At 42.1% G+C, this 24,037-nt stretch overlaps 1 protein-coding gene across 4 annotated transcripts in view; it reads left to right on the top strand.

The window, feature by feature from the left end:
• Window positions 1-21,469, top strand: part of MBOAT1 (membrane bound O-acyltransferase domain containing 1) — a 136,810-nt gene extending 115,341 nt beyond the window's left edge. For all 4 annotated transcript variants that reach the window (XM_069730858.1, XM_069730856.1, XM_069730860.1 and 1 more), the window contains 6 exons: window positions 915-1,107; window positions 7,070-7,173; window positions 14,660-14,724; window positions 15,060-15,192; window positions 15,538-15,689; window positions 21,191-21,469. In XM_069730858.1, coding sequence (XP_069586959.1) covers window positions 915-1,107; window positions 7,070-7,173; window positions 14,660-14,724; window positions 15,060-15,192; window positions 15,538-15,689; window positions 21,191-21,344 — 801 coding nt within the window. In that variant the 3' untranslated portion in view covers window positions 21,345-21,469. The remainder of the gene's footprint in view (window positions 1-914; window positions 1,108-7,069; window positions 7,174-14,659; window positions 14,725-15,059; window positions 15,193-15,537; window positions 15,690-21,190) is intronic.
• The last annotated feature ends 2,568 nt before the right edge of the window (window positions 21,470-24,037 follow it).

The following is a 24,037-nucleotide window of genomic DNA, read 5'->3' as shown; positions in this document are numbered from 1 at the left end:
AGGCTAAAGAATACATTTCAAAAACCTGACCGGCACATCCAAACATAGACCAAGTGTGAACAGGTGCTGAACCTAGAGTCGCCAACTCGTATATAGTTAAGTAAATAAGGCAGCACACTGCAGCGCTGAAACATGCAAACTTGAAACACGAAATTTGAACTGCATTACTGCACTAGAAATATGAAAAATGAGACGTTTATTCTCAGCGAGGTAAGGCAAGCGTAGGACCTGGTATAAGAGAGGGGCTACCAGGTACACATTAAATTGGCAATTAGAAAATAATGTCATATAGGATTATTAAACACACACACTGAAATTGCAACACCAAGAGGTAAATTGATTGATAGACATGCTAATGATGAACAACTTGAAACGACAGTTTAAACACATCTCACTTTATTCTGTATAGTTGAGTTTCAAGTATGAGCGCCATGCACAGAAACACACGCACTTCCACACCTTGGCATGCTTTTTATTGAGGTTATTAATGGTTGAGGGATTTTGTATCTTGGATCGATGGAAGAAAAGCCCATAGATACTGCAGGCAATAATGTGCCATGTAGGCTGCTTCCAGTAGTATATGCAACATGCGGCTTGGTGTACAACCATTAATAATCTTTATCACACAATGAAAACTGTAAAAACAAAACCCCCAAAAAACAATCACGAATTTGCATCAGTGTTTCAACCAATGTGATTTTTTTGCCCCATTTTTGAGGACATCATATGATAAAGTGAATGGTGCCATTGAAAACTATAATTCGTAAAGCTAAAAACAAGGCCTCATATGGCTTTATCTTAAAAATCAAAATGTTATAGCTCTTGAAAAAAGGCTATAAAAAAGAATTGCAGCTTTCTTAAACCTTGTACGGTATTTTTAGTTAACTGTTACTGTTTTGCTCATTTTTCCCCAGAAAGCTGTGATTACCAAACTCCTGATTTGTGTGGTGTCACTTATTCTCTTCCTAACTGTATCCAAAGCTGTCCCGCTTATGTATATGTTGGACGACAAGTTTATTGAGGAGTCTTCTTTCCTTTGGAAGCTTGTTTACCTCTATATTTCCACAATGGCTTGTAAACCGAAATATTACTTTGCTTGGACATTAGGTAAGTTACTTTCAGGCTTTGGCCAGTAATATACGAAAACTACATACAGAAGGTACAGACTGCTTTGTTGCTGAACCCTCATTATGCCAATCATGTTAGGAAATAGTTGCACTATGATCAGAAGACTTCAACTAGAGTGGAACAATGACTGAAATACAGACCCAAAGTGCTGTTATATTTTGTTTGTGATGTCAAGTAACCACCAAGAAAAACCAGATATACAATAGGGAAATTATAAACTGTGTAACATGTTGTCCCCTTAAAAATATAATTGTATTATGATTACCATAAAAATACCTATTCCCAGTGAAACACACAAAAAAAGAGATAGCCGCCGCGGAGTGGGGGCGCCAAAAACACTCTATCAGGGTGCCAACCTCCACTGCTAGGAAGGGACAGCAGATAAGCGTAGGGTGATATGTTAGGTTAGGTGCACAATTAGATTCTCTTTTTTTTTGTGTGTTTCACTGGGAATAGGTATTTTTATGGTAATCATAATAAAATTATATTTTTAAGGGGACAACATGTTACACATGATGTCAAGTAACAGTCATTTTTTTTTTCTTTTAATATATTATTAAATATTTTGTTGAATGTTAGGGGAAAACATGGATTGTAGGGATTTGACTGATTTCATAAAGATGATCTTTCATCAAACATTTCAAGCTGAACTAGATGGACAATGTAATAGGGGCTGCAGAGTGAATTACAACTTTTTGTTTTTCTTTTTCCATTGTGGAGATATTAGCAATTAAAGTATTTGGCACCTAATAAGTTTATTTATTTTTTTTAGGTCCAAGTGGGTGTTCTCAGTTTTCACTGGAGCTGTGTACTTCTTTGCCAGTATATGATGCTGACCAATCATAGGCAGACAGCAATTCTCAAAGGAAAGAAGAACACTCACCACAGTAGCTTAGAGCAGTTTTCTTAGTGTGTGAGATGTAATGATACTGCCTTCATCTCCTGGGTGCGCCAGTGTGGGGGGATGTGTCACATTACAAATTCTTCTTTCAGCTCTCCACCTTTCCGAACGGTCACCTTTTCTGTACTGCACCTTCCCCTCAATACCTGTTCAGAGATGTGCCAGTAGTCACACATATGACTGCTTGTACTAGTTCTGCAATTAAATCAAAGCAGAGTCTCATTACGTCTTCCATAGGAGTAGCCCATAACAAGCAGGTTTCTCCTGTGTGAGACACAGTAACAGCCTCATTTATCTGCAAAGTGAGTGCAAGTTGCTTGAGTACAGCAGGCATGAATGTGATACTGACAAATACAGTAATCAGGACAGCTAATAGAAAGGTTTGTAATGTGACACGGCTAAATTCAGCTTCACTGCCCCTCCCCCCACAATACAGGAATCGTGCATCAGGTTAAACCAGGAGATCAAGGCTGTATCATTACATTTCACAGCTGAGGAATCTGCTCTAAGCAATCGTTAGACGTGTACTTCTTTCCTTCAAGTGACCCTGCTTGCTTATGATTGGTCAGTATCATGTAGATAGAAGTGAAAAGTGTCTGATAATTCCGACTGGGACTTAACTTTTTTTAACGCATTAGGTGCTAAATAGTTAATATCTCCACAACAGAGAGGGGAAATTGAAAATCCAAAATAAAACTTTGGCTCTGCAGCCATTCTTACATCCTGGGTGCAGTTCAACATGAACAATTTGGTGAAAGGTCCTCTTTAAAATGAGCATTCCGTGAATTTGAAAATATGCAGCATGCTCATTATCCACATGTTAAATGACTGCAGCGCAGGGATGAGATTGTAAAATGTCATCCACTTGCATCATACTGTCATCTTCTTTTTTTCCCTTAGCAAATGCAAAGGTTATAATCATCATCAAATTCACCATTATACAGAAGTGAACCCCTATACGCAAAATGGCAAATTCACAGACCTTCTTTTTCTGTTCAGAAGAATATCCGTTTACTCAAGTGATTTATTCCAGTGATGCATTACTGGGGTAAAGTCACATTCCCTTAAGGTACCGTTACACTAAACGACTTACCAACGATCATGACCAGCGATACGACCTGGCCGTGATCGTTGGTAAGTCGTTGTGTGGTCGCTGGGGAGCTGTCACACAGACAGCTCTCTCCAGTGACCAACGATCCGGGGAACGACTTCGGCATCGTTGAAACTGTCTTTAACGATGCCGAAGTCCCCGGGTAACCAGGGTAAACATCGGGTTACTAGGTGCAGGGCCTTTCTTAGTAACCCGATATTTACCCTGGTTACCATTGTAAAAGTAAAAAAAAACAAAACAGTACATACTCACATTCCGATGTCTGTCACGTCCTCCGCCGTCAGCTTCCCGCACTGACTGTGTCAGTGCCTGCCGTAAAGCAGAGCACAGCGGTGACGTCACCGCTGTGCTCTGCTTTACGGCCGGCGCTGACAGTCAGTGCAGGGAAGCTGACGGTGGGGGACGTGACAGACATCGGAATGTGAGTATGTACTGTTTTTTTTTTTTCTTTACTTTTATAATGGTAACGAGGGTAAATATCGGGTTACTAAGCGCGGCCCTGCGCTTAGTAACCCGTTATTTACCCTGGGTACAAGTGAACACATCGCTCGATCGGCATCACACACGCCGATCCAGCGATGACAGCGGGTGATCAGCGGCCAAAAAAAGGTCCTGATCATTCCCCAGCGACCAACGATCTCCCAGCAGGGGCCTGATCGTTGGTCGCTGTCACACATAACGAGATCGTTAGCGGAATCGTTGCTACGTCACAAAAAGCGTGACGTTGCAACGATATCATTAACGAAATCGTTATGTGTGAAGGTACCTTTAAACTCGAAGGGTCCGACTCATCATTGCATTTCCAACAGATTTTTTTTGAGTGAATACCTCTCAATTGGTGACTTTGTGATTTGCGACTAATTCATCCAACAATTTGCGCCTTTTTTAAAGTTGACTTTTGTAGCTAATGGTACCTTCACACTAAGCGATGCTGCAGCGATACCGACAACGATCCCGATCGCTGCAGCGTCGCTGTTTGGTCGCTGGAGAGCTGTCACACAGACAGCTCTCCAGCGACCAAAGATGCCGGTAACCAGGGTAAACATCGGGTTACTAACCCGATGTTTACCATGGTTACCATTGTAAAAGTAAAAAAAACAAACACTACATACTTACCTTCAGCTGTCTGTCCCCGGCGCTCTTCTTTCCTGCACTGACTGTGAGCACAGCGGCCGGAAAGCAGAGCGGTGACGTCACCGCTGTGCTTTCCGGCTGGCCGATGCTGACACAGGATGCAGGAGGAGTGCAGGGAAGCAGAGCGCCGGGGACAGACAGCTGAAGGTAAGTATGTAGTGTTTTTTTTTTTACTTTTACGATGGTAACCAGGGTAAACATCAGGTTACTAAGCGCGGCCCTGCGCTTAGTAACCCGATGTTTACCCTGGTTACCAGTGAAGACATCGCTGAATCGGCGTCACACACGCCGATTCAGCGATGTCTGCAGGGAGTCCAGCGACTAAATAAAGTTCTGGACTTTCTGCAGCGACCAACGATGGCACAGCAGGATCCTGATCACTGCTGCCTGTCAAACTGAACGATATTGCTAGCCAGGACGCTGCAACGTCACGGATCGCTAGCGATATCGTTGTGAAGTTGTTTAGTGTGAAGGTACCTTTAGTTAGATTTCTGATTCTCAGTAGTGAAGCCTGTATGAGGGAGTCAGTCAGGGAAATTGAAGAGACTGAGGTTTGGCTTACCGACTCCACAACCCTGGCTTCCACACTAGATTTCTTATGGCTGACACATCAGATCTATAAAAAAAAAATGGCATTTCTGTTGAGTGACAAGCATTTATGCAACCATAATGCTACTTCCATATGCTGACAGAACCCCTTTAAAGGGAATCTGTCAGCAGGGTTTTGCTATGTAATCAGGTAGGAGGATAACAGGGTAAGGCTGCTTTCACATTTGCGTCTGTGTATGCAGGGTTTCATTCGCATACATCTGCATGCATCCTGCGTACATATATTTAACATGGTGTACGCAGAGACATGCGTTCGCCTGCGGATGCGTACGCTTGCGTCCTTTCGCGGTGTGTGGCAGGGTCCGGCGAACGCAACATGTTGCATTTTTGGGAGCGTCAAAAATTCCTCAAATATGCACATGCAGATGAGTGTGTTAAAAAACGCATTACTGTCTGTGGGAACGCATGCATATGCATGTCCTTGCGTACGCATGCATTTGATGCGCTTGCGTACTTCGGACTGCGCATGTCCAGGAACTGATTAAGACACGCCCATTGAGACACGCCCTCCTGGAAATATTAAACACATGCGCATAAAATCGCAAACGCAGGCAAAAACACATACAAACACACGCACACGCAGCATTTTTTTGCTGTCATGCGTAAGCTGATGCGGATAAAAAACGCTGCATAAGCATTCGTTTGCACATGCGGATGATACGCTGCAGACTAATTTGAACCTAACCTAAGAAAGCCTAATCCTAGAGATGTATCACTTACTGTGCTGCTTGGTGAAGTTTTCATATACTCGGAATACCTGTTTTTTTCTGGTGTAGATGTAGCAGATCTAAGAGTTACTGATTGTTCACTTATTCAGTATTTGGTCAATATTTTACATAAGTATTTGTAAGCCAAAACCAGGAGTGGAACAATTAGAGGAAAAGTCTTATAGAAACATATGCACCACTTCTGCATTTATCACCCACTCCTGGTTTTGGCTTACAAATACTGAGATAAAATACTGACCAAATACTGAATGTGTGAACGTGGCCTCAAACTGTATACAACCTGACCAATACCCCTGACTGGTAGCTTACTGTGTAAACTGTGCAAATTGAGCAAACTGCAACTCGGGTAGGGGTGAGGTTACACAGATTAGCCTGACTTGGCTTCACATGAGCTGTAGTCCTGTAGAGTTAATCTTCCGCTGATAAAATGGTGATTGCATTGAAACTACAAAACACAGCCTAATAAGTTACACATCTCTGGAATCATCATCTCTTACCCTATATTATGCTACTCTCAGATTAAATAGCAAAAAAAACCTGCTGACAGATTCCTTTAAGGGGATCCTGTCCCGTTAAGAAACACTATTTACTTGCACATAAAAGGGGTAATCTGCAAGTAAATAGCTTTTAAATTCTGTCTAACAAGTTTACTGGAGCCGTGGCTGAGGAGAAAATGAAGTTTTATCCTCTGTGCAGCCGCTCCCTTCCAGACATTGGACCAATTCATTTAGTCACCGCTCACTATGCTTAAGTGTGCAGCCAATGTTGCCAATTAACTTGCCAGGGAGGGATTACAGGACTAAAACCGCTCCACGCACGACACTGATGACTGGAAGCGAGTGATGGCTGCAGCTCCAGTAAATCAGCTAGACGTGAATTAAATGCTACTTACCTGCAGATTATCACTATATCTGCATATAAATAAAGTGTTTGGATACCTAATAAGATCAAATTAAACAATAAGAAAATAAGTGTATTGTTAACTCGGTGATCCTGACCTAGCAACCAAGTGCCAGTCATGTAGTTCATTAGTGCACAATAGTATCTCAATGGCCCAGTGATGCAGATTGATGATGAGTTGACCAAGGCGTTGTAATACATGCCAGTAATTCATTGGCAAACAAACAAGTTCTCGTTTGACGTTGACCTCATCTTTTATGTGGGCCTACAGCACATCCACACTAGTGTGGAAAATCATACCAACAATCATTCCTATCCATATAGTTTGCACTTTCTCAATGATTGGCACACTTAAAGCTAAGAAAATATCATTTGACATATGCTTTAGTAAATGGCTCCCAATCTTCTCGTAAGTAAAAACAGATCATTATACTGGTGCACTCCTAGAAATGTTTGCATTTCTGTGATTAACTATTTACATTTATTATGTTTGTTATATTATACTTGCTATGAATTGGTACTAATACTTAGTCTTTGTACTATTTCTTATTTGTGTAGCCGATGCAGTAAATAATGCCGCAGGGTATGGATTTAATGGAATAGATGAGAATGGCCAATTTCGATGGGATCTAATTAGTAACCTTAATATATGGAATATAGAGGTGAGTTTATAGTGAAGCGGCCCAGTAAAGAAACATGTATTTTTGTAAAGAATAATGTCATTCTTATTAAAGAGAACCTATCAGTTTCATGCTGCCCAAGCCATATGCTGCATGAATTTCAGCCTGGCTGCACAATTATAGCCAGGTAGATTATTTTCTGAAACACTCCGGCACTTCAGAAAACATGTGCTCTAAAGGTACCGTCACACTTAGCGACGCTGCAGCGATACTGACAACGATTCGGATCGCTGCAGCGTCGCTGTTTGGTCGCTGGAGAGCTGTCACACAGACAGCTCTCCAGCGACCAACGATGCCGGTAACCAGGGTAAACATCGGGTAACTAAGCGCAGGGCCGCGCTTAGTAACCCGATGTTTACCCTGGTTACCATCCTAAAAGTAAAAAAAAACAAACACTACATACTTACCTACAGCCGTCTGTCCTCCAGCGCTGTGCTCTGCACTCCTCCTGTACTGGCTGTGAGCACAGCGGCTGGAAAGCAGAGCCGATTCAGCGATGTCTGCGGGGAGTCCAGCGACGAAACAAAGTTCTTGACTTTCTTCCCCGACCAGCGACAGCACAGCAGGGGCCTGATCGCTGCTGCCTGTCACACTGGACGATATCGCTAGCAAGGACGCTGCAACGTCACGGATCGCTAGCGATATCGTCTAGTGTGACGGTACGGTAAAGATCTGGCTGGTGACCACAGCAGTAGATAAGACTAGTCCGGCGCTTTCTTTGCAAGATACTTCCAGCGCCGCTGCAGGTGATTCACAGGACTCTTGTGTGGCTGTAATCGTGCAGCCAGGCCCTTTTTCCTCAGTTTTGGCAACATCAATTGCCTGACAAGTTCCCTTTAATATGATAGTGAATGAATTTTAAAGTGCTGCAAAATATGTTGGTTCTATAGAAATAAAAAATATTATAAGGAAATGAATGTACTGTACTTTTACATTATTTTTAACATTTGCAAACACTATGGCCCCGATTCATCGTTTGAAGTTGTTTTTTTTTTTTGTCGCTTTTCTTTTTACATCTTATGGTGTTAATTTATGTTTGTACACCAAATTATGCAAAATGGTTCAGCTGGTTCACGAATTTTAAGGAAAATATAAAATGCTCTTTATTTTTGTCTTTAACCTTTACCTGCGACTTCTTAGGTTAAACATTTTTAGCCTTTGTGAGAATGAAATATTTGCAGCTAATTAAAATTTCTACCATTAAAATGTTATATTATCTCCACTGCACAATGTTATACAATTCTGTGAGGCATATGTGGGTTCAAAATACTCACTACATTCCTAAAACAGGCAAGAAAACATGATGCCTCAGAAAACAGCAGCTGTGAGCTGTGAGCAGGTCCTACGCTCAATGCATTCTTAGGAACGGAGGCTGCCGCTTGCAACGCTGAGAGCCAGGGGCTGTCACAGGGTGAGTATATCCATATTTTTTATTTTTATTCTTTATTTTTTACATGAGTATGGATCCCAGGGCCTGAAGGAGAGTCTCCTCTCCTCCAGACCCTGGGAACCATACGCACCGCACACGCCGTATAAGATGACTGGGCGTATAAGATGATCCCCGTCTTATACGGCGGGTATATCCCAAATTCCATATTTTATATGGAAAAGTTGGGGGTCGTCTTATACGACCAGTCGTCTTATACACCAGAAAATGTGGTACATAATCTTATACACACAAAATATTGAGGAAGGAAAAGATAGGATTCACAATAGATGCCCTGGGAATAAGGGGTTAGGGTAAGAGGCAGTTCCACAAATTACATAAGTATTCAGTATTGGAAAATCATGTAAACATATACTCTCCTAGTGCAAATATAGTAATATTGTAACAATTAAAAAGTGCTTGTGATGAGAGGATCTACCATTAATTATAAACTGATAATGTGGAAAGCAGGGGCATAAAGTAAATGTACTGCCCGTACCCAAGTTATAAGGGTATTGAAAAAGCTTACGCGAAACGTGCATCTGGGGTTGGCCCCTGGGAATTCTGTGGTCTGTGCACCAGCACTTTACAACATGGGTAAGTGTATGCAACCCATGGGCCTAAACCACATTTACCATCCACATGTTTGGCATCTATGTAGCAATGAGAGCCCGCTTAATTTACGGGGTGCATGTCTCCAGAAGCTTGGCATAATGTACTTGGCACTACAATGGCAGATTTACAATTTTTACTCAGCAACGTTCACTGCTGCTTGTTTCTGGAAAACACCCGTAGAGTCAAAATCGTCACTACACCTGTAAATATATTCCTAGAGGGGTGCAATTCCCAAAATGGGGTCACTTGAGGGAATTCTGCTCTTCTGGCACTTAGTGGCTCTATAAATGGAGTCCGCAAACTATTCTACAAAAGTGTGTTCTCCCAGAGTCAAATAGTGCTCCCTCCCGACCAAGTCTCTCCATATGGCTAAACAGTATTGTACAGCCACATACAGTTAGGGCCAGAAATATTTGGACAGTGACACAAGTTTTGTTATTTTAGCTGTTTACAAAAACATGTTCAGAAATACAATTATATATATAATATGGGCTGAAAGTGCACACTCCCAGCTGCAATATGATAGTTTCCACATCCAAATCGGAGAAAGGGTTTAGGAATCATAGCTCTGTAATGCATAGCGTCCTCTTTTTCAAGGGACCAAAAGTAATTGGACAATGGGCTCTAAGGGCTGCAATTAACTCTGAAGGCGTCTCCCTCGTTAACCTGTAATCAATGAAGTAGTTAAAAGGTCAGGGGTGGATTCCAGGTGTGTGGTTTTGCATTTGGAAGCTGTTGCTGTGAGCAGACAACATGCGGTCAAAGGAACTCTCAATTGAGGTGAAGCAGAACATCCTGAGGCTGAAAAAAAAGAAAAAATCCATCAGAGAGATAGCAGACATGCTTGGAGTAGCAAAATCAACAGTTGGGTACATTCTGAGAAAAAAGGAATTGACTGGTGAGCTTGGGAACTCAAAAAGGCCTGGGCGTCCACGGATGACAACAGTGGTGGATGATCGCCGCATACTTAATTTGGTGAAGAAGAACCCGTTCACAACATCAACTGAAGTCCAGAACACTCTCAGTGAAGTAGGTGTATCTGTCTCTAAGTCAACAGTAAAGAGAAGACTCCATGACAGTAAATACAAAGGGTTCACATCTAGATGCAAACCATTCATCAATACCAAAAATAGACAGGCCAGAGTTACATTTGCAGAAAAACACCTCAAGAAGCCAGCTCAGTTCTGGAAAAGTATTCTATGGACAGATGAGACAAAGATCAACCTGTACCAGAATGATGGGAAGAAAAAAGTTTGGAGAAGAAAGGGAACGGCACATGATCCAAGGCACACCACATCCTCTGTAAAACATGGTGGAGGCAACGTGATGGCATGGGCATGCATGGCTTTCAATGGCACTGGGTCACTTGTGTTTATTGATGACATAAGAGCAGACAAGAGTAGCCGGATGAATTCTGAAGTGTACCGGGATATACTTTCAGCCCAGATTCAGCCAAATGCTGCAAAGTTGATTGGACGGCGCTTCATAGTACAGATGGACAATGACCCCAAGCATACAGCCAAAGCTACCCAGGAGTTCATGAGTGCCAAAAAGTGGAACATTCTGCAATGGCCAAGTCAAGCTCCAGATCTAAACCCAATTGAGCATGCATTTCACTTGCTCAAATCCAGACTTAAGACGGAAAGACCCACAAACAAGCAAGACCTGAAGGCTGCGGCTGTAAAGGCCTGGCAAAGCATTAAGAAGGAGGAAACCCAGCGTTTGGTGATGTCCATGGGTTCCAGACTTAAGGCAGTGATTGCCTCCAAAGGATTTGCAACAAAATATTGAAAATAAAAATATTTTGTTTGGGTTATGTTTATTTGTCCAATTACTTTTGACCTCCTAAAATGTGGAGTGTTTGTAAAGAAATGTGTACAATTCCTACATTTTCTATCAGATATTTTTGTTCAACCCTTCAAATTAAACGTAACAATCTGCACTTGAATTCTGTTGTAGAGGTTTCATTTCAAATCCAATGTGGTGGCATGCAGAGCCCAACTCGCGAAAATTGTGTCACTGTCCAAATGTTTCTGGCCCTAACTGTATAGGGTATGGTACCACGTTCAGCAGAAATTGTGTGTCACATTTTGGTACTGTTTTTACACCCATTGTGAAAATGAAAATCTGCGGCTAAAACAATTTTTTTTTGTGGTAAAATTGTAATTATTTTTTCTTCACTGCCCAATGGTATAACATTCTGTGACATACCTGCGGTGTCAATATGATCACTGCCAACTAGATGAATTAATTGAGAGGTATAGTTTATAAATTGGGGTCACTTATGGGGGTTTCAGCTGTTCTGAAATGTCAGGACTCAGGAGCTCTACTAATGTGACATGGGACCTTCCAATCATAACCGCAAAATCTGCAATACAGTATGGCACTCCTTCCCATCTGAGCTTTGCACTGTGCCTCAAAAGTAGTTTTCAGCTATTTATGGGGTATTGGTGTACTCAGGAAAAAATGAGCACAATTTCTTCTATCACCCATTTTGAAAATTAAAAACTTGGGGCTAAAACAATAGTTTAGTTTAAGCAATTGTAATTTTTCATTTACTCATCCCAATGTTATAGAATTCTGTGAATCGCCTGAGGGATAAAAATGCTCACTACTCCCCTAGATAAATTCCTCAAAAGATTTAATTTCCAAAATGGTGTCACTTTTAGGGGTTTCTGGTGTTTTGGTATGTCAGGGGCATTTCAAATGTGACCTGGCGTCCGCAATCTATTCCAGCCAAATTGGCATTCCTTCCCTTCTGAACACTACCATGCACCCAAACAGTAGTTTTCCACCACATATGTATCAGTGTACTCAGATGAAATTGTGCAACAAATTGTATGGGCCATTTTCTCCTCTTACCCTTGTGAAAATAAAAAATTTGGTTCTCTCCACACATCTAGATGATAAATTCCTGTAGCTGTGTAGTTTCTGAAATAAGGTCACTTGTGGGGGGTTGCCACTGCTTAGGCACATCAGGGCCTCTGCAAATGCAATATGGCGTCAGCTATCTATACCAGCAAGTTTTGTGTTCCAAAAGTTAAATGGTCCTTCTCTTCTGAGCTGTATAGTGCACCCAAACGGTAGTTTTCCACCACATATGGGATATCTGCGTACTCAGGAGAAAGTGGACAACAAATTTTCTCCTATTACTCTTGTAAAAATGCAAAATTTGGGGCTAAAATAACATTTTTTTTGTAGGAAAAGGTTACGTTTTCATTTTTTTACCTTTCACAGTGCTTTAATTCCTGTGAAAAACTTGAGTATAGGCTTTTGAGTATTTTGCGGGGTTCAGTTTTTAAAATGGTGTCACCTTTGGGTATTTTTAGTCACATAGACCCCTCAAAGTCACTTAAAAAAATGGGAAATTGCTGAGAAACATTTAACCCTTCTAACTTCCTAACAAAAAAAAAAAAAAAAAAAATGTTTTTTAAAAAATTATGTTGATGTAAAGTAGACATGTGGTAAATGTTATTCATTAACTGTTTGTGTGATATAACTATGTGGTTTAACCCCTTCACGACCTTGCCCTTTTCCGTTTTTGCGTTCTCGTTTTTCACTCCCCTCCTTCCCAGAGCCATAACTTTTTTTTATTTTTCTGTCAATATGGCCATGTGAGGGCTTATTTTTTGTGGGACAAGTTGCACTTTTCAATTACATCATTGGTTTTAGCATGTCATGTACTAGAAAACGGGAAATTCCAAGTGCGGTGAAATTGCAAAAAAAGTGCAATCCCACACTTGTTTTTTGTTTGGCTTTTTAGCTAGGTTCCCTAAATGCTAAAACTGACCTGCCATTTTGATTCTCCAGGTCATTACGAGTTCATAGACACCAAAACGTTTTATCTAAGTGGTAAAAAAAATTCCAAACTTTGCTAAAAAAAAAAAAAAAAAAAAAAAAAGCGCCATTTTCCGATACCCGTAGCGTCTCCATTTTTTGTGATCTGGGGTCTGGTGAGAGCTTATTTTTTGCGTGCCGAGCTGGTGTTTTTAATGATACCATTTTGGTGCAGATACGTTCTTTTGATCGCTCGTTATTACATTTTAATGCAATGTCGCAGCGACCACAAAAATGTAATTCTGGCGTTTCTAATTTTTTTCTCGCTACGCCGTTTAGCGATCAGGTTAATCTTTTTTTATTGATAGATCGGACGATTCTGAACGCGGCGACACCAAATATGTGTAGGTTTTGATTTTTTTTTCATTGTTTTATTTTGAATGGGGTGAAAGGGGATGATTTAAACTTTTATATTTTTTTTTTATTTGTTTCATATTTTTGAAAAAAAATTTTTAACTTTTGCCATGCTTCAATAGCCTCCATGGGAGGCTAGAAGTTGGCACAACTGGATCGGCTCTGCTACATAGCAGCGATCATCAGATCGCTGCTATGTAGCTGAATTGCAGGCTTGCTATGAGCGCCGACCACAGGGTGGCGCTCACAGCAGGCCGGCATCAGTAACCATAGAGGTCTCAAGGACCTCTATAGTTACTGTCCTGACGCATCGCTGACCCCCGATCTTGTGACGGGGGTCGGCGATGCGATCATTTCCGGCTGCGCGGCTGGAATCGCCGGTTAAATGCCGCTGTCAGCGTTTAACAGCGGCATGTAACTGGTTAATAGCGGCGGGTGAATCGCGATTTCACCCGCCGCTATTGCGAGCACATGTCAGCTGTTCAAAACAGCTGACATGTCCCGTCTTTAAAGTGGGCTCACCGCCGGAGCCCTGCATCAAAGCAGGGGACCCGACCTCTGCAGTAATAGTAAGGCGGAGGTCGGGAAGGGGTTAAGGGCATTAAAATTAAAAGTTTCAAAATTGCAACATTTTTAAAAATGTTGCCAAATTTTTGATATTTTCACAAATAAACACAAAAAATATTGATTTACCACTAACGTGAAGTACAATGTGTCACGAAAAGTAATTCAGAATCACTGGGATATGTTGAAGCGTTCCAGCGTTATTGTCCCATAAAATGACACTGGTCAGAATTGAAAAAATTGGCCTGGTCAGGAAGGTGAAAACAGGCTGTGTCGCAAAAGTGTTAAACATATTTGAGATTACTAGTGCTTTTTATTCAGTTACTTTTACCTTTCACTATTTGCTGAATGGTGCATTTTTATACGTCATATATGTAAAAAAAAAAAGAAGTGGAATATTTTGAATAGGTTTTTTTTCGGTTTAGACAGTAGTATAATGTATGGTTTACCTACTTCACTCTGATTGAATCCTTTTCTTCATTTAGCATGGTTACTGGAGCGTGACAATTTAGCTCAGTGGACTAGACGCAATGGGTTAAGAACCCAGAATGTCCTTGCCACCAAGTCAATCTAGAGACAAGGCTGCCTTAAGGCTGAAATCCTTGTTACATAATTGTATCTTAAGCAGCTACCGGCAATAATTAATGTGTTTGTCGTCTCTCATTCTTCTAGATGGCTACAAGTTTTAAAATGTGTATAGACAACTGGAATATCCAGACTGCTGCTTGGTTAAAAAGGTAAATTATTAAGCGCTAAATCTACTAAAATCAATGGTAAAATATGTTACATGCTTTTCTTTTATACAAATATGTTAATTATCTATTTTATTCATGGCAGTAATCTGATAACATGTAAATCATTAATCTGAATGTTCTGCTGCTTTATGAGGGAAATGTTTCACATACTCCCGTAGAAATGTCAAACACTGGATCCCTGGGTACAGGATTTGTGGTAAATGCGGGACTCGTTATCCTGCCTATCATTGTTTGGTATCAGCTAATTCGTATGAAATAAAGAATATATTTAACAGATGTTTTTTAGTATTAAACTATATTTTGTTTCCTCCCTGCAGAGTTTGCTATGACAGGGCACCGAAATATCGAACAGGTTTAACATTTATTCTTTCGGCTGTCTGGCATGGTGTTTATCCTGGATACTACTTCACGTTTCTTACTGCTTTCCCAGTGATGTGGGCTGCAAGAGGAGTAAGTATGGGGAAAGTGTATGATTTAGCTGGCTTTAGAATAATCTGTCACAGTTAGTACCATGGCGAGAGTTAAATAATATGTCCAGTTATTCTGAGATTAGAGGCTGCAGTGTGACCGCTTTACAAGTACCTGGGGTTGACTGCGGTTCCCTTTATGGGAGCACCTCTGTGCAGGAAAACTTCTATTTTCAGAAGTCTCATAATCGTCACAGACAGAATTACAATGAATAGCAATACCTCTATTTTCAGCATGTAATATAGGATCCACAATAGGTCACAGCTCACCTCCTTTTTTCAGGATTTTGGAATTTGTAATGAATGTAGCTAATTTTTTTTTTTTCAGATGCGGAATATTTTTCGCCATTACTTTATTTCCTCCAAAGTCAGAAAATTTGTTTATGACATCATCACATGGATTGTAACCCAGTTGGCAATTTCCTACACTGTTGCTCCCTTTTTCGTGTTGGCAACTGAACCAACCATTTCATTCTACAAGTATGTATTCCCTTTGTGTTTTCACCTAAAAAATGTTTTGCTGATATTACAGTATAAATAACTTTATTGACATTACTATTTTATGGATTGTGATTGTTAGCCCTCACCACCTCCAGCACAAGAACCAGTTATCTGCATACTAAAGAATAGACAAACACATAGTGATTAGCCATCAACCAGAAGGTCCTCTACCCTCTATTCCAGCCTATCATTGTTAGTTTGTTTACTGTAAGTGATATCTGTAATTTGTATATAACCCTTTCTCATGTACAGCACCATGGAATCAATGGTGCTATATAAATAATAATAATATATATATTTCCTGCAAATTGCAAATAGTGCAAATCAATTTGCAGGATACAGTCCAGCAGCCACTTCAGTAATGTATGCCTATCAGATGGTGGCCCTGCAAGCCTCCTCTTATCTGCCAGCATCTGCAGCTCTTTTTTTTTATTAGCATCGCGCGCCAGGCCAGAATATCAAACGAGGAGCCATGGGTGCTGTCAGGTAAGTGACAGTTCTCAGGCCTCCCATATGTCATGATCCAGGTCGGGGTTTGCTTCTTGCTTCTCTTTCCTCGGCCTGGTCATGGAGCATGGAGGGGTTAACTTTTCCTGCCTCTCTTTGGTTCATGGGTGGCTATTTTTTGGTGCTATTTTAGGTAGCCTTTTTCAGTGATAGTTCATGCTTCCAGGCTAGAGCAGCTGATCCGTATACCCTTCTGCCTCTGACCTCCCGTGTGTGTTTCTGACCTGTTCCCTATCCCTTTCTCAGTGAACATTTGGTGATTTCCCTACAGTGTATGACTCGGCTTGAACTCTGAACTCCGCCTCCGGTTTACCTGTCTCTGGTACTGCGTTCCCCCACTGGCTTTTGACTCTCTGGCTTGTACTTTCCTCCTCTTTCCATTTCACGTTTTGGATACCATGCTCCCGTCTGGCTCTGACTTTTGGCTCGTCTCTGACCTTGTGCTTTGCTGTGACCTCTGGTACTTCATCTCCCTGTTTGTTGCTGACTTCGGCCTCTCTGACTACTCTGCCGCCTCCTGGTGGCGGCTTGCACTTCTGCACAGTAGTGCTACACAATAAGTGCAACCCCTTTTCCCGTAACATCGCCCCTGGTGGTGGCTGAGCGCAACTGCTCTGCAGTTGCATTACATCATTTAGCGGTCATGGATTACTGACCTTATATAACAAAACCTGGCACTCAACTTCTATGTCTGAAGAAATATTTTATTTATCAGCAACGAAACGTTTCAGTCCCAAACAAACTGGACCTTCATCAGTCACGTGCTTTATAGCGTATATTTTTATAAGAGATGTGCTCCTATGGGTAGGCGATAGGAAGTTTCAGTATAACTGTCGGGAGATAGTCCGTATGGCGTTCTCTCTGTCAAGCGTTTTGACTAGCGGTGGACACCGCGTCGTCACAGCCATCCCTGCACGGATGCTGCCCTTGCAGCCATACGGACTATCTCCCGACAGTTATACTGAAACTTCCTATCACCTACCCATAGGAGCACATCTCTTATAAAAATGTACGCTATAAAGCACGTGACTGATGAAGGTCCAGTTTGTTTGGGACCGAAATGTTTCGTTGCTGATAAATAAAATATTTCTTCAGACATAGAAGTTGAGTGCCAGGTTTTGTTATATATGATCATGGTGTTGGAACCTACCTGAGCACCACTTATTCTTAGGCTGTGCACCAGTTTTATATACTCATGGATTACTGACCTGACTGCTGGACAGAGCCCTGTAAATTATTACACAACGTTTCTAGTCTTTAACTAACTACCTATTCTTTTGGCTAGACATATGGGTCATTACAAGTTCATAGACACCAAACATGTCAACTTTCTTTTTATTTATGTGGTGAAAAAAAAAGTTTGTTAAAAAAAAATGGCGTCATTTCCCAAGACCCTTAGCATCTCCATTTTACAGGATTTTTTCCGTGCCGAGCTGACCTTTTTAATAATACCATTTTGGTGTGGATACGATCTTTTGATCGCCCGTTAATGCATTTTAATGCAATAGTGCAGCGACCAAAAAAAAAGGTCATTCTGGGGTTTTGACTTTTATTTTCGCTACGCCGTTTACCAATTGGATTAATTATTTTGATAGCGTGGACGATTCTGAACATGCCGATACCAAATATGTGTGTTTTGATTTTTTTAAATTGTTTTACTTTGAATGGGGCAAAAGGGTGATTTGATCTTTTATCATTTTGTTTAAATTATTTTTAAAATATTTTTTAAAACTTTTTTTTTTATATATATTTTTGCATGCTTCAATAGTGTCCATGGGAGAATAAAAGCTGCAGTTGTCCGATTGCCTTTGCTTCACACAGGCAATGACCAGATTGCCTGTGTGTAGCAGAAATGCTCACTTGCAATGAGCACCGACCACCAGGCAGCGCTCATAACAATCCGGCTATGACAAACATAGAGGTCTGCTGGAGACCTCTGGTTGTCATGCCAAACCATCGGTGTCCCGCGATCACGTGACTGGATCACCGTTGGGCGGGATTTCTAGCGCGCTTCCAGTAAGCACGAGTTAAATGCTGCTGTCAGATTGACAGCAGCATTTTACAGGTTAACAGCCAAGTTGAGATCGTGATTCCACCCCCGAATGTTAGAGGCACATGTCAGCTGATCAAAACAGCTGTCGTGCTGGGAAAGATGTGGTCTCGGCGCTGGAGCCCCCATCAAAGGAGGAGACATGACATGCGCAGTACATGTACAGCGCATGTCGTGCAGGGGTTAAAGAGGATCTTTCACAAGCTTGAGCATGTTAAACTGGCCACATCATAGATATAATGGACTAGTGACTGCAGAGCTGAGTAAATTGTATTTTTTTTATTTATTTCATTAGTTTGTAAAGTTTTGATTCTAATGTATGTAATAGTTCATATGGGTGTTACCACAGATTTGTTTATGGGAGTTTACTACTTTTCCTGCATGAGGTTGAGCAATCATAACAAGTCACCGTCTTGCAGGGCAAAAAGGTACACACCCTCCTTTCCTCACTGTTCTCTACATCACAACTGACTTATTTTGGATACACTTTTTTCAAACTTGTGGAGAAAAATGGGTTGTGCATCTTATAGTCCAGATGTACCTGCTCTGGCTGTGATGGGGAGGTGGGGGAGTGGCAGTGGCGCAGCAGCGGGTCACAAGAGGCAGGAGCTGGCTTTTGCGGCTAACTCCTGTGTCTGCTGCTAAAGAGAAATTAATATTTACGACAATGGGAGTGGAGAGCAGTGAATATTAATTTCTCTTTATTAGCGGACACTGTTATGAATAGGTAATTCAGAACCACAATGGACCTTGAAGTTCAGAGCACACAAGTGACCTGACAAAAACCACAAAACATAGGACGAGCTCTGAGACGTGGGAACTCTGCTGACCGCAATCCCTAAACCTATCAAACTACACTAGAGGTAGCCGTGGATTGCGCCTAACGCTCCCTATGCAACTCGGCACAGCCTGAGAAACTAGCTAGTCCTGAAGATAGAAAAATAAGCCTACCTTGCCTCAGAGAAATTCCCCAAAGGAAAAGGCAGCCCCCCACATATAATGACTGTGAGTAAAGATGAAAAATACAAACACAGAGATGAAATAGATTTAGCAAAGTGAGGCCCGACTTACTGAATAGACCGAGGATAGAAAAGATAGCTTTGCGGTCAACACAAAAACCTACAAACAACCACGCAGAGGGGCAAAAAGACCCTCCGCACTGACTAACGGTACGGAGGTGCTCCCTCTGCATCTCAGAGCTTCCAGCAAGCAAGCAAAAACAAAAAAGCAAGCTGGACAGAAAATATAGCAACAAAAGTAACACAAGCAGAACTTAGCTTATGCTGAGCAGACTGGCCACAGGAACGATCCAGGAGGAAGAAAGACCAATACTAGAACATTGACTGGAGGCCAGGATCAAAGCACTAGGTGGAGTTAAATAGAGCAGCACCTAACGACTTAACCTCGTCACCTGAGGAAGGAAACTCAGAAGCCGCAGTACCACTCGTGACCACAGGAGGGAGCTTGATCACAGAATTCACAACAGGACACACTGTTAGCCTTAGCCACCAGCTTCCTGTAGCTGCCGGCGTTTACGTGTGCCTGCTACTTAAGGGAATGAATATTCACTGCTCTCCACTCCCATAGGTGTGGAGAGCAGTGCATATTCATTACTTTTAGTAGCGGGCACACATGAATGCCTGGCAGCTGCAGGAAGCCGGCGGCTGTGGCTAACACGTTACCCGCTATTAAAGATCAGTGAATATTTACTGCTCCACATGCCCATAGTAACGGCATGGGGAGCAGTGAGCATTCCGGCAGCTGTCTTCTGCTTGTAGGCACTGCATGACGTCCCTGTCATGCCCTGCTTACAAGCATAAATCATCTGCTGGCATCAGAACTGGATGCTACGAAGGAGCACAGAGAAGGTAAGTATGAGGGTTTTTTTTTAATTATATTTTTCTGATGGGGACCATGCATACCAGGGTGGGGATGGGGGCCACGCATACTAGGGTGGGGATGGGGGCAATGCATACCAGGATAAGGATAACGTGTGCATTCATGCCAGAATGGGGCCATGCATACCAGGACAGAGATGGGGGCCCTCCATACCAGAATATGAATGACTGGGCCCTACCCACCAGGCTAACGATGAGGGGGCCATACCCACCAGGCTAAGGATGAGTGGGCCATGCCCACCAGGATAGGGATGAGGGGGCCATGCCTACCAGGACAAGGATGAGGGGGCCATGCCTACCACGATAGGGATGAGTGGGTCATGCCTATCACGATGGGGATGACGGGGTCATGCCTACCAGGATAGCGATGGGGGGACCATGTATACCTTGATTGGGGAGATATATTTACCAGGATAGCGGATATTAGTACAGAATTGACCACATTTTTTCCTTTAATTTTTTCTTCTAATTTTCTCTTCTAAAACCTAGGTGCGTCTTATAGTCTGAAAAATATGGTATGTATGATTACTAACCATTCCAGAACCCACCTCATGGCAGACCTTGTGGGGGGAAGGTCAAAGCTGACAGAACTGTGATATGAGATCTGGAAATGTTTGTAATGATAGGTAACTAAACTCCGAGATCAATGACGACCGAAGGGCATGTTCTTCTTTGCTCTTTGTTGCTGCTTATGATTGGTCAACCTCATGCAGGGGAAGAAGTACATGCCCCCAGAGACAAATTTATGGCAACCCCCAGTTTAATTTTAAGATATAAGCTAAACTGCGCAAGCAAATATCTCTACAACAGAGCATAGAAATAAAATAAAAACTTTGTTTTCATGATATGGCCAGTTTACCATAATCAAACTGTTGAAATGTCCTCTTTAAAGAAATTTGATGAAAAGAAAGGTAGACACATCTGTATATACTTGGTAAATATATAGTTCACAATGATATCTCATTGTATTGTCAACTTTTAGTAAGCTCATCCTGATGTAGTGAATTTGTGCTTATATCTTTCAGGTCCATATATTTCTACTTCCATATTGTAGTGTTTATTGTACTTATTCTTCTATCACGAAGGCCGTCCAATGACCCACAAAGATCATTCTCTAAGAAGACTGATTCATCTACCACAAACCACAAAGTAGAGAATGTAAAGTTTCATTCCAATTGAGGTGAAACAATGTACAATGGCCACCATCTACCAAAGAGACATTACTGGACAATAGGAACAAAGACAACTATTTTTTATGAAGTTTTATTGTATTTAAAAGACTGTAATATATTGTAAAGTTTTAATACCTGACTTGTCGAAGTTTATTTCTCACTGACTGATATGTCAGAATAAGTGTGTGTGTGTGTGTTAAGGTTCGGCAGCAAAGGTTTCAGTCCTCACTTGAAGGTTATCTTTATCCACAACAAAGCAAAAACAATATCAATATAGATGGGCAAGTGTAATAAAATTACATCATAGTAGTCACTTACATCCTTCAACCTCTATTACTAAGGATCTTGTGGAAGAATGGTTGGAGAGCTACTTTGGTCAAATATACACAACTTCTACTGTAAGATTTGTGGCTGGGCTGTATACAGTTATAGTCCAGTTATCAGAGCTCTTTATTATGACCAGTGCTGCACCTCTGTGTCCATCAGCTCACAGACGACCATGAAAGTACTTATTGAAAGACTGTAAGCAGAGATCTGAGAGATAGGGGAAATGCTACATTTAATACTTTATAACGCACAAGACAAAAGCCATAAAATCAATTTCTGAATTGGATATGAAAAACATTGATCAGCATGTTACAAAAAAGTAAAAAAAAGTCAGCTCACCACAGTTGTCTAGTCCCTTCGTAACATGGAATGAACCTTGCTGTTACAGATGAAGCACTGTGTAATTTACCTTTTTTTAAATAGTATGTCTGTTCTCAAGAAGAGAGAGATTTTTATTTCTGTAGTGTACAGCTCATAGTCAAGTTTACTTGCCACCTTTTAAGGTCTTCAAAGCAAGAAAAGCTTGCAGTGAGTGTATTTGCTATACAGCTTGCAAGTACTGCTCTGAAACTTGCTGGAGTGCTTACATAGCCTCCGTATCTCTGCGCTTCTGCCTTTTTGCAGAGGCAAAAGAGCATCTACTGATGTCATAGGAGAATGCACAGTTCTGGCCGGTGGCTAACCCATTTCGCCGCAACACCTTTTAACCCTAGAAATAAAGGAAAATAAATGTCCAGTTGTAATGTTTGTGTACCCCTAGTTCTAAAAATTGTGTATTGTCTCCTTCCACATCAATGGTGGCTTATAGTCTTTTGTGATATTTGTGGATAAGTTCCTATTTTGGCTGCTAAGGCATCCCATTCCTCTTGTAAAAACCCTCTATGAGGAAGTGTTTTTCAAGATGTATGCCCACAGACTCAAACAGATATGTCATCGCTGGCTGGAGGCAGATGAGGCCTTAACCTGGGAGACCTTCCTCCAGGTTATCCTAAAAGAGCAGTTTTACTTCAAGTGCCCTGCTGAGATCCGGGAATGGGTGCGTGAGAGGAGACCAGCCACTGTGGAGGAAGCTGCAGCTCTAGCTGATGAGGCTCTCACCATCAAGCCTCAGTGGAGGGTTCTGTTGGAGGATGGAGAGAGGCCTACCAGCTCCACAACACCGGTGGCCCCCTGTTCTTCTGTCCCCATTGTTCCCCGTTCCTCTAAGCCACCACCTCATGCTGATACCCGTGTAAATGTGCCTCCAGTTGCTTCTACTGCGTTTTCTGGAATACGACGAGGAGAGGAAGTAGCAGAGCGCAAGTGTTATGGTTGTGGGCATCTGGGGCATCTGCAGGCCTCATGCCCAGCCAGCTCATGGAGAAGTTGTCCTCAAACCCATACAGCACCTTCAGGTGGAAGCCGGCCTCCAGGTTCCCTTACCCCTCGCCCAAGAGGACGCCTTGGATGGAGTGAGACCCAGCAGAGATGCTATCGATGTGGACAGCCGGGGCATCTGCAAGCCTCCTGCCCAGCTGTTCAAATGAGGATTAATCCTGTACCCAGTCGTATTATTAATTATGTACAGCCAAGTGCCATGGAGGACGACGTGTCACCACTACGTGAGGACTGGCCTAGTGCCTCACCCACCCATGTTGCACCACTAGGAGTTTATGGTGTGCGACCCGCAGCTATGACGACTTCTGCTCATCGAGGTAAGCACTTGCAGGAGGTCATGCTGGATGGACAGAGACTTATTGGATTTTGTGACTCAGGGGCTTTCCTCACACTGGCTGATCCCCGAGTGGTTCGGCCTGAGGCAATCCATCGAGGACCTGGGATTGTCATTGAACTGGCTGGTGGACAATGGAGGACTATTCCCACAGCCACTGTGGATCTGAACTTTGGTTTTGGGGTCAGGCGATGTGTGGTTGGGGTGATGGGTGGTCTGACTGCAGATGTTCTCCTGGGCAATGATGTGGGAGAGCTAAGATGCCAATTCGTGGCTGCATGAAGCCACATGTAAGTTACGCTCTGCCTGTGTGTACTTAACCAGCGACCTGTAGAGGTCCCTGGTACGTACACAAATTGGGAAGGGAAGGGATTGTCATGATATGTACTTTTGCCCTGTCCTGTATTTGAATAATATGCCATTTAATGTATGTAACTGTTCTCTGGTTTCTATTAGCTGTAATTTATGTATTTTCTTGGCTGGGAGTTCACCTGTAACAATGTCTCCTTCCCCCAATACTTGCAGCCCTAAGCTCTAATGTAATTAAGCTTTGTCAACATCACTAGTGGAGGAATAGCCATTCTTCCTCACAGCAGGTGGCTAGTCAAATGTACATATTAGGTAACGTTCACACTAGCGTTATGCTCGTTTGCGTCGGGCGA

Source organism: Ranitomeya imitator, chromosome 6 (assembly GCF_032444005.1).
Source record: "Ranitomeya imitator isolate aRanImi1 chromosome 6, aRanImi1.pri, whole genome shotgun sequence".
NCBI lineage: Eukaryota > Metazoa > Chordata > Amphibia > Anura > Dendrobatidae > Ranitomeya > Ranitomeya imitator.
Note: the sequence above shows the minus strand (reverse complement) of the source record. Positions and strands in the feature narration are given on the sequence as shown.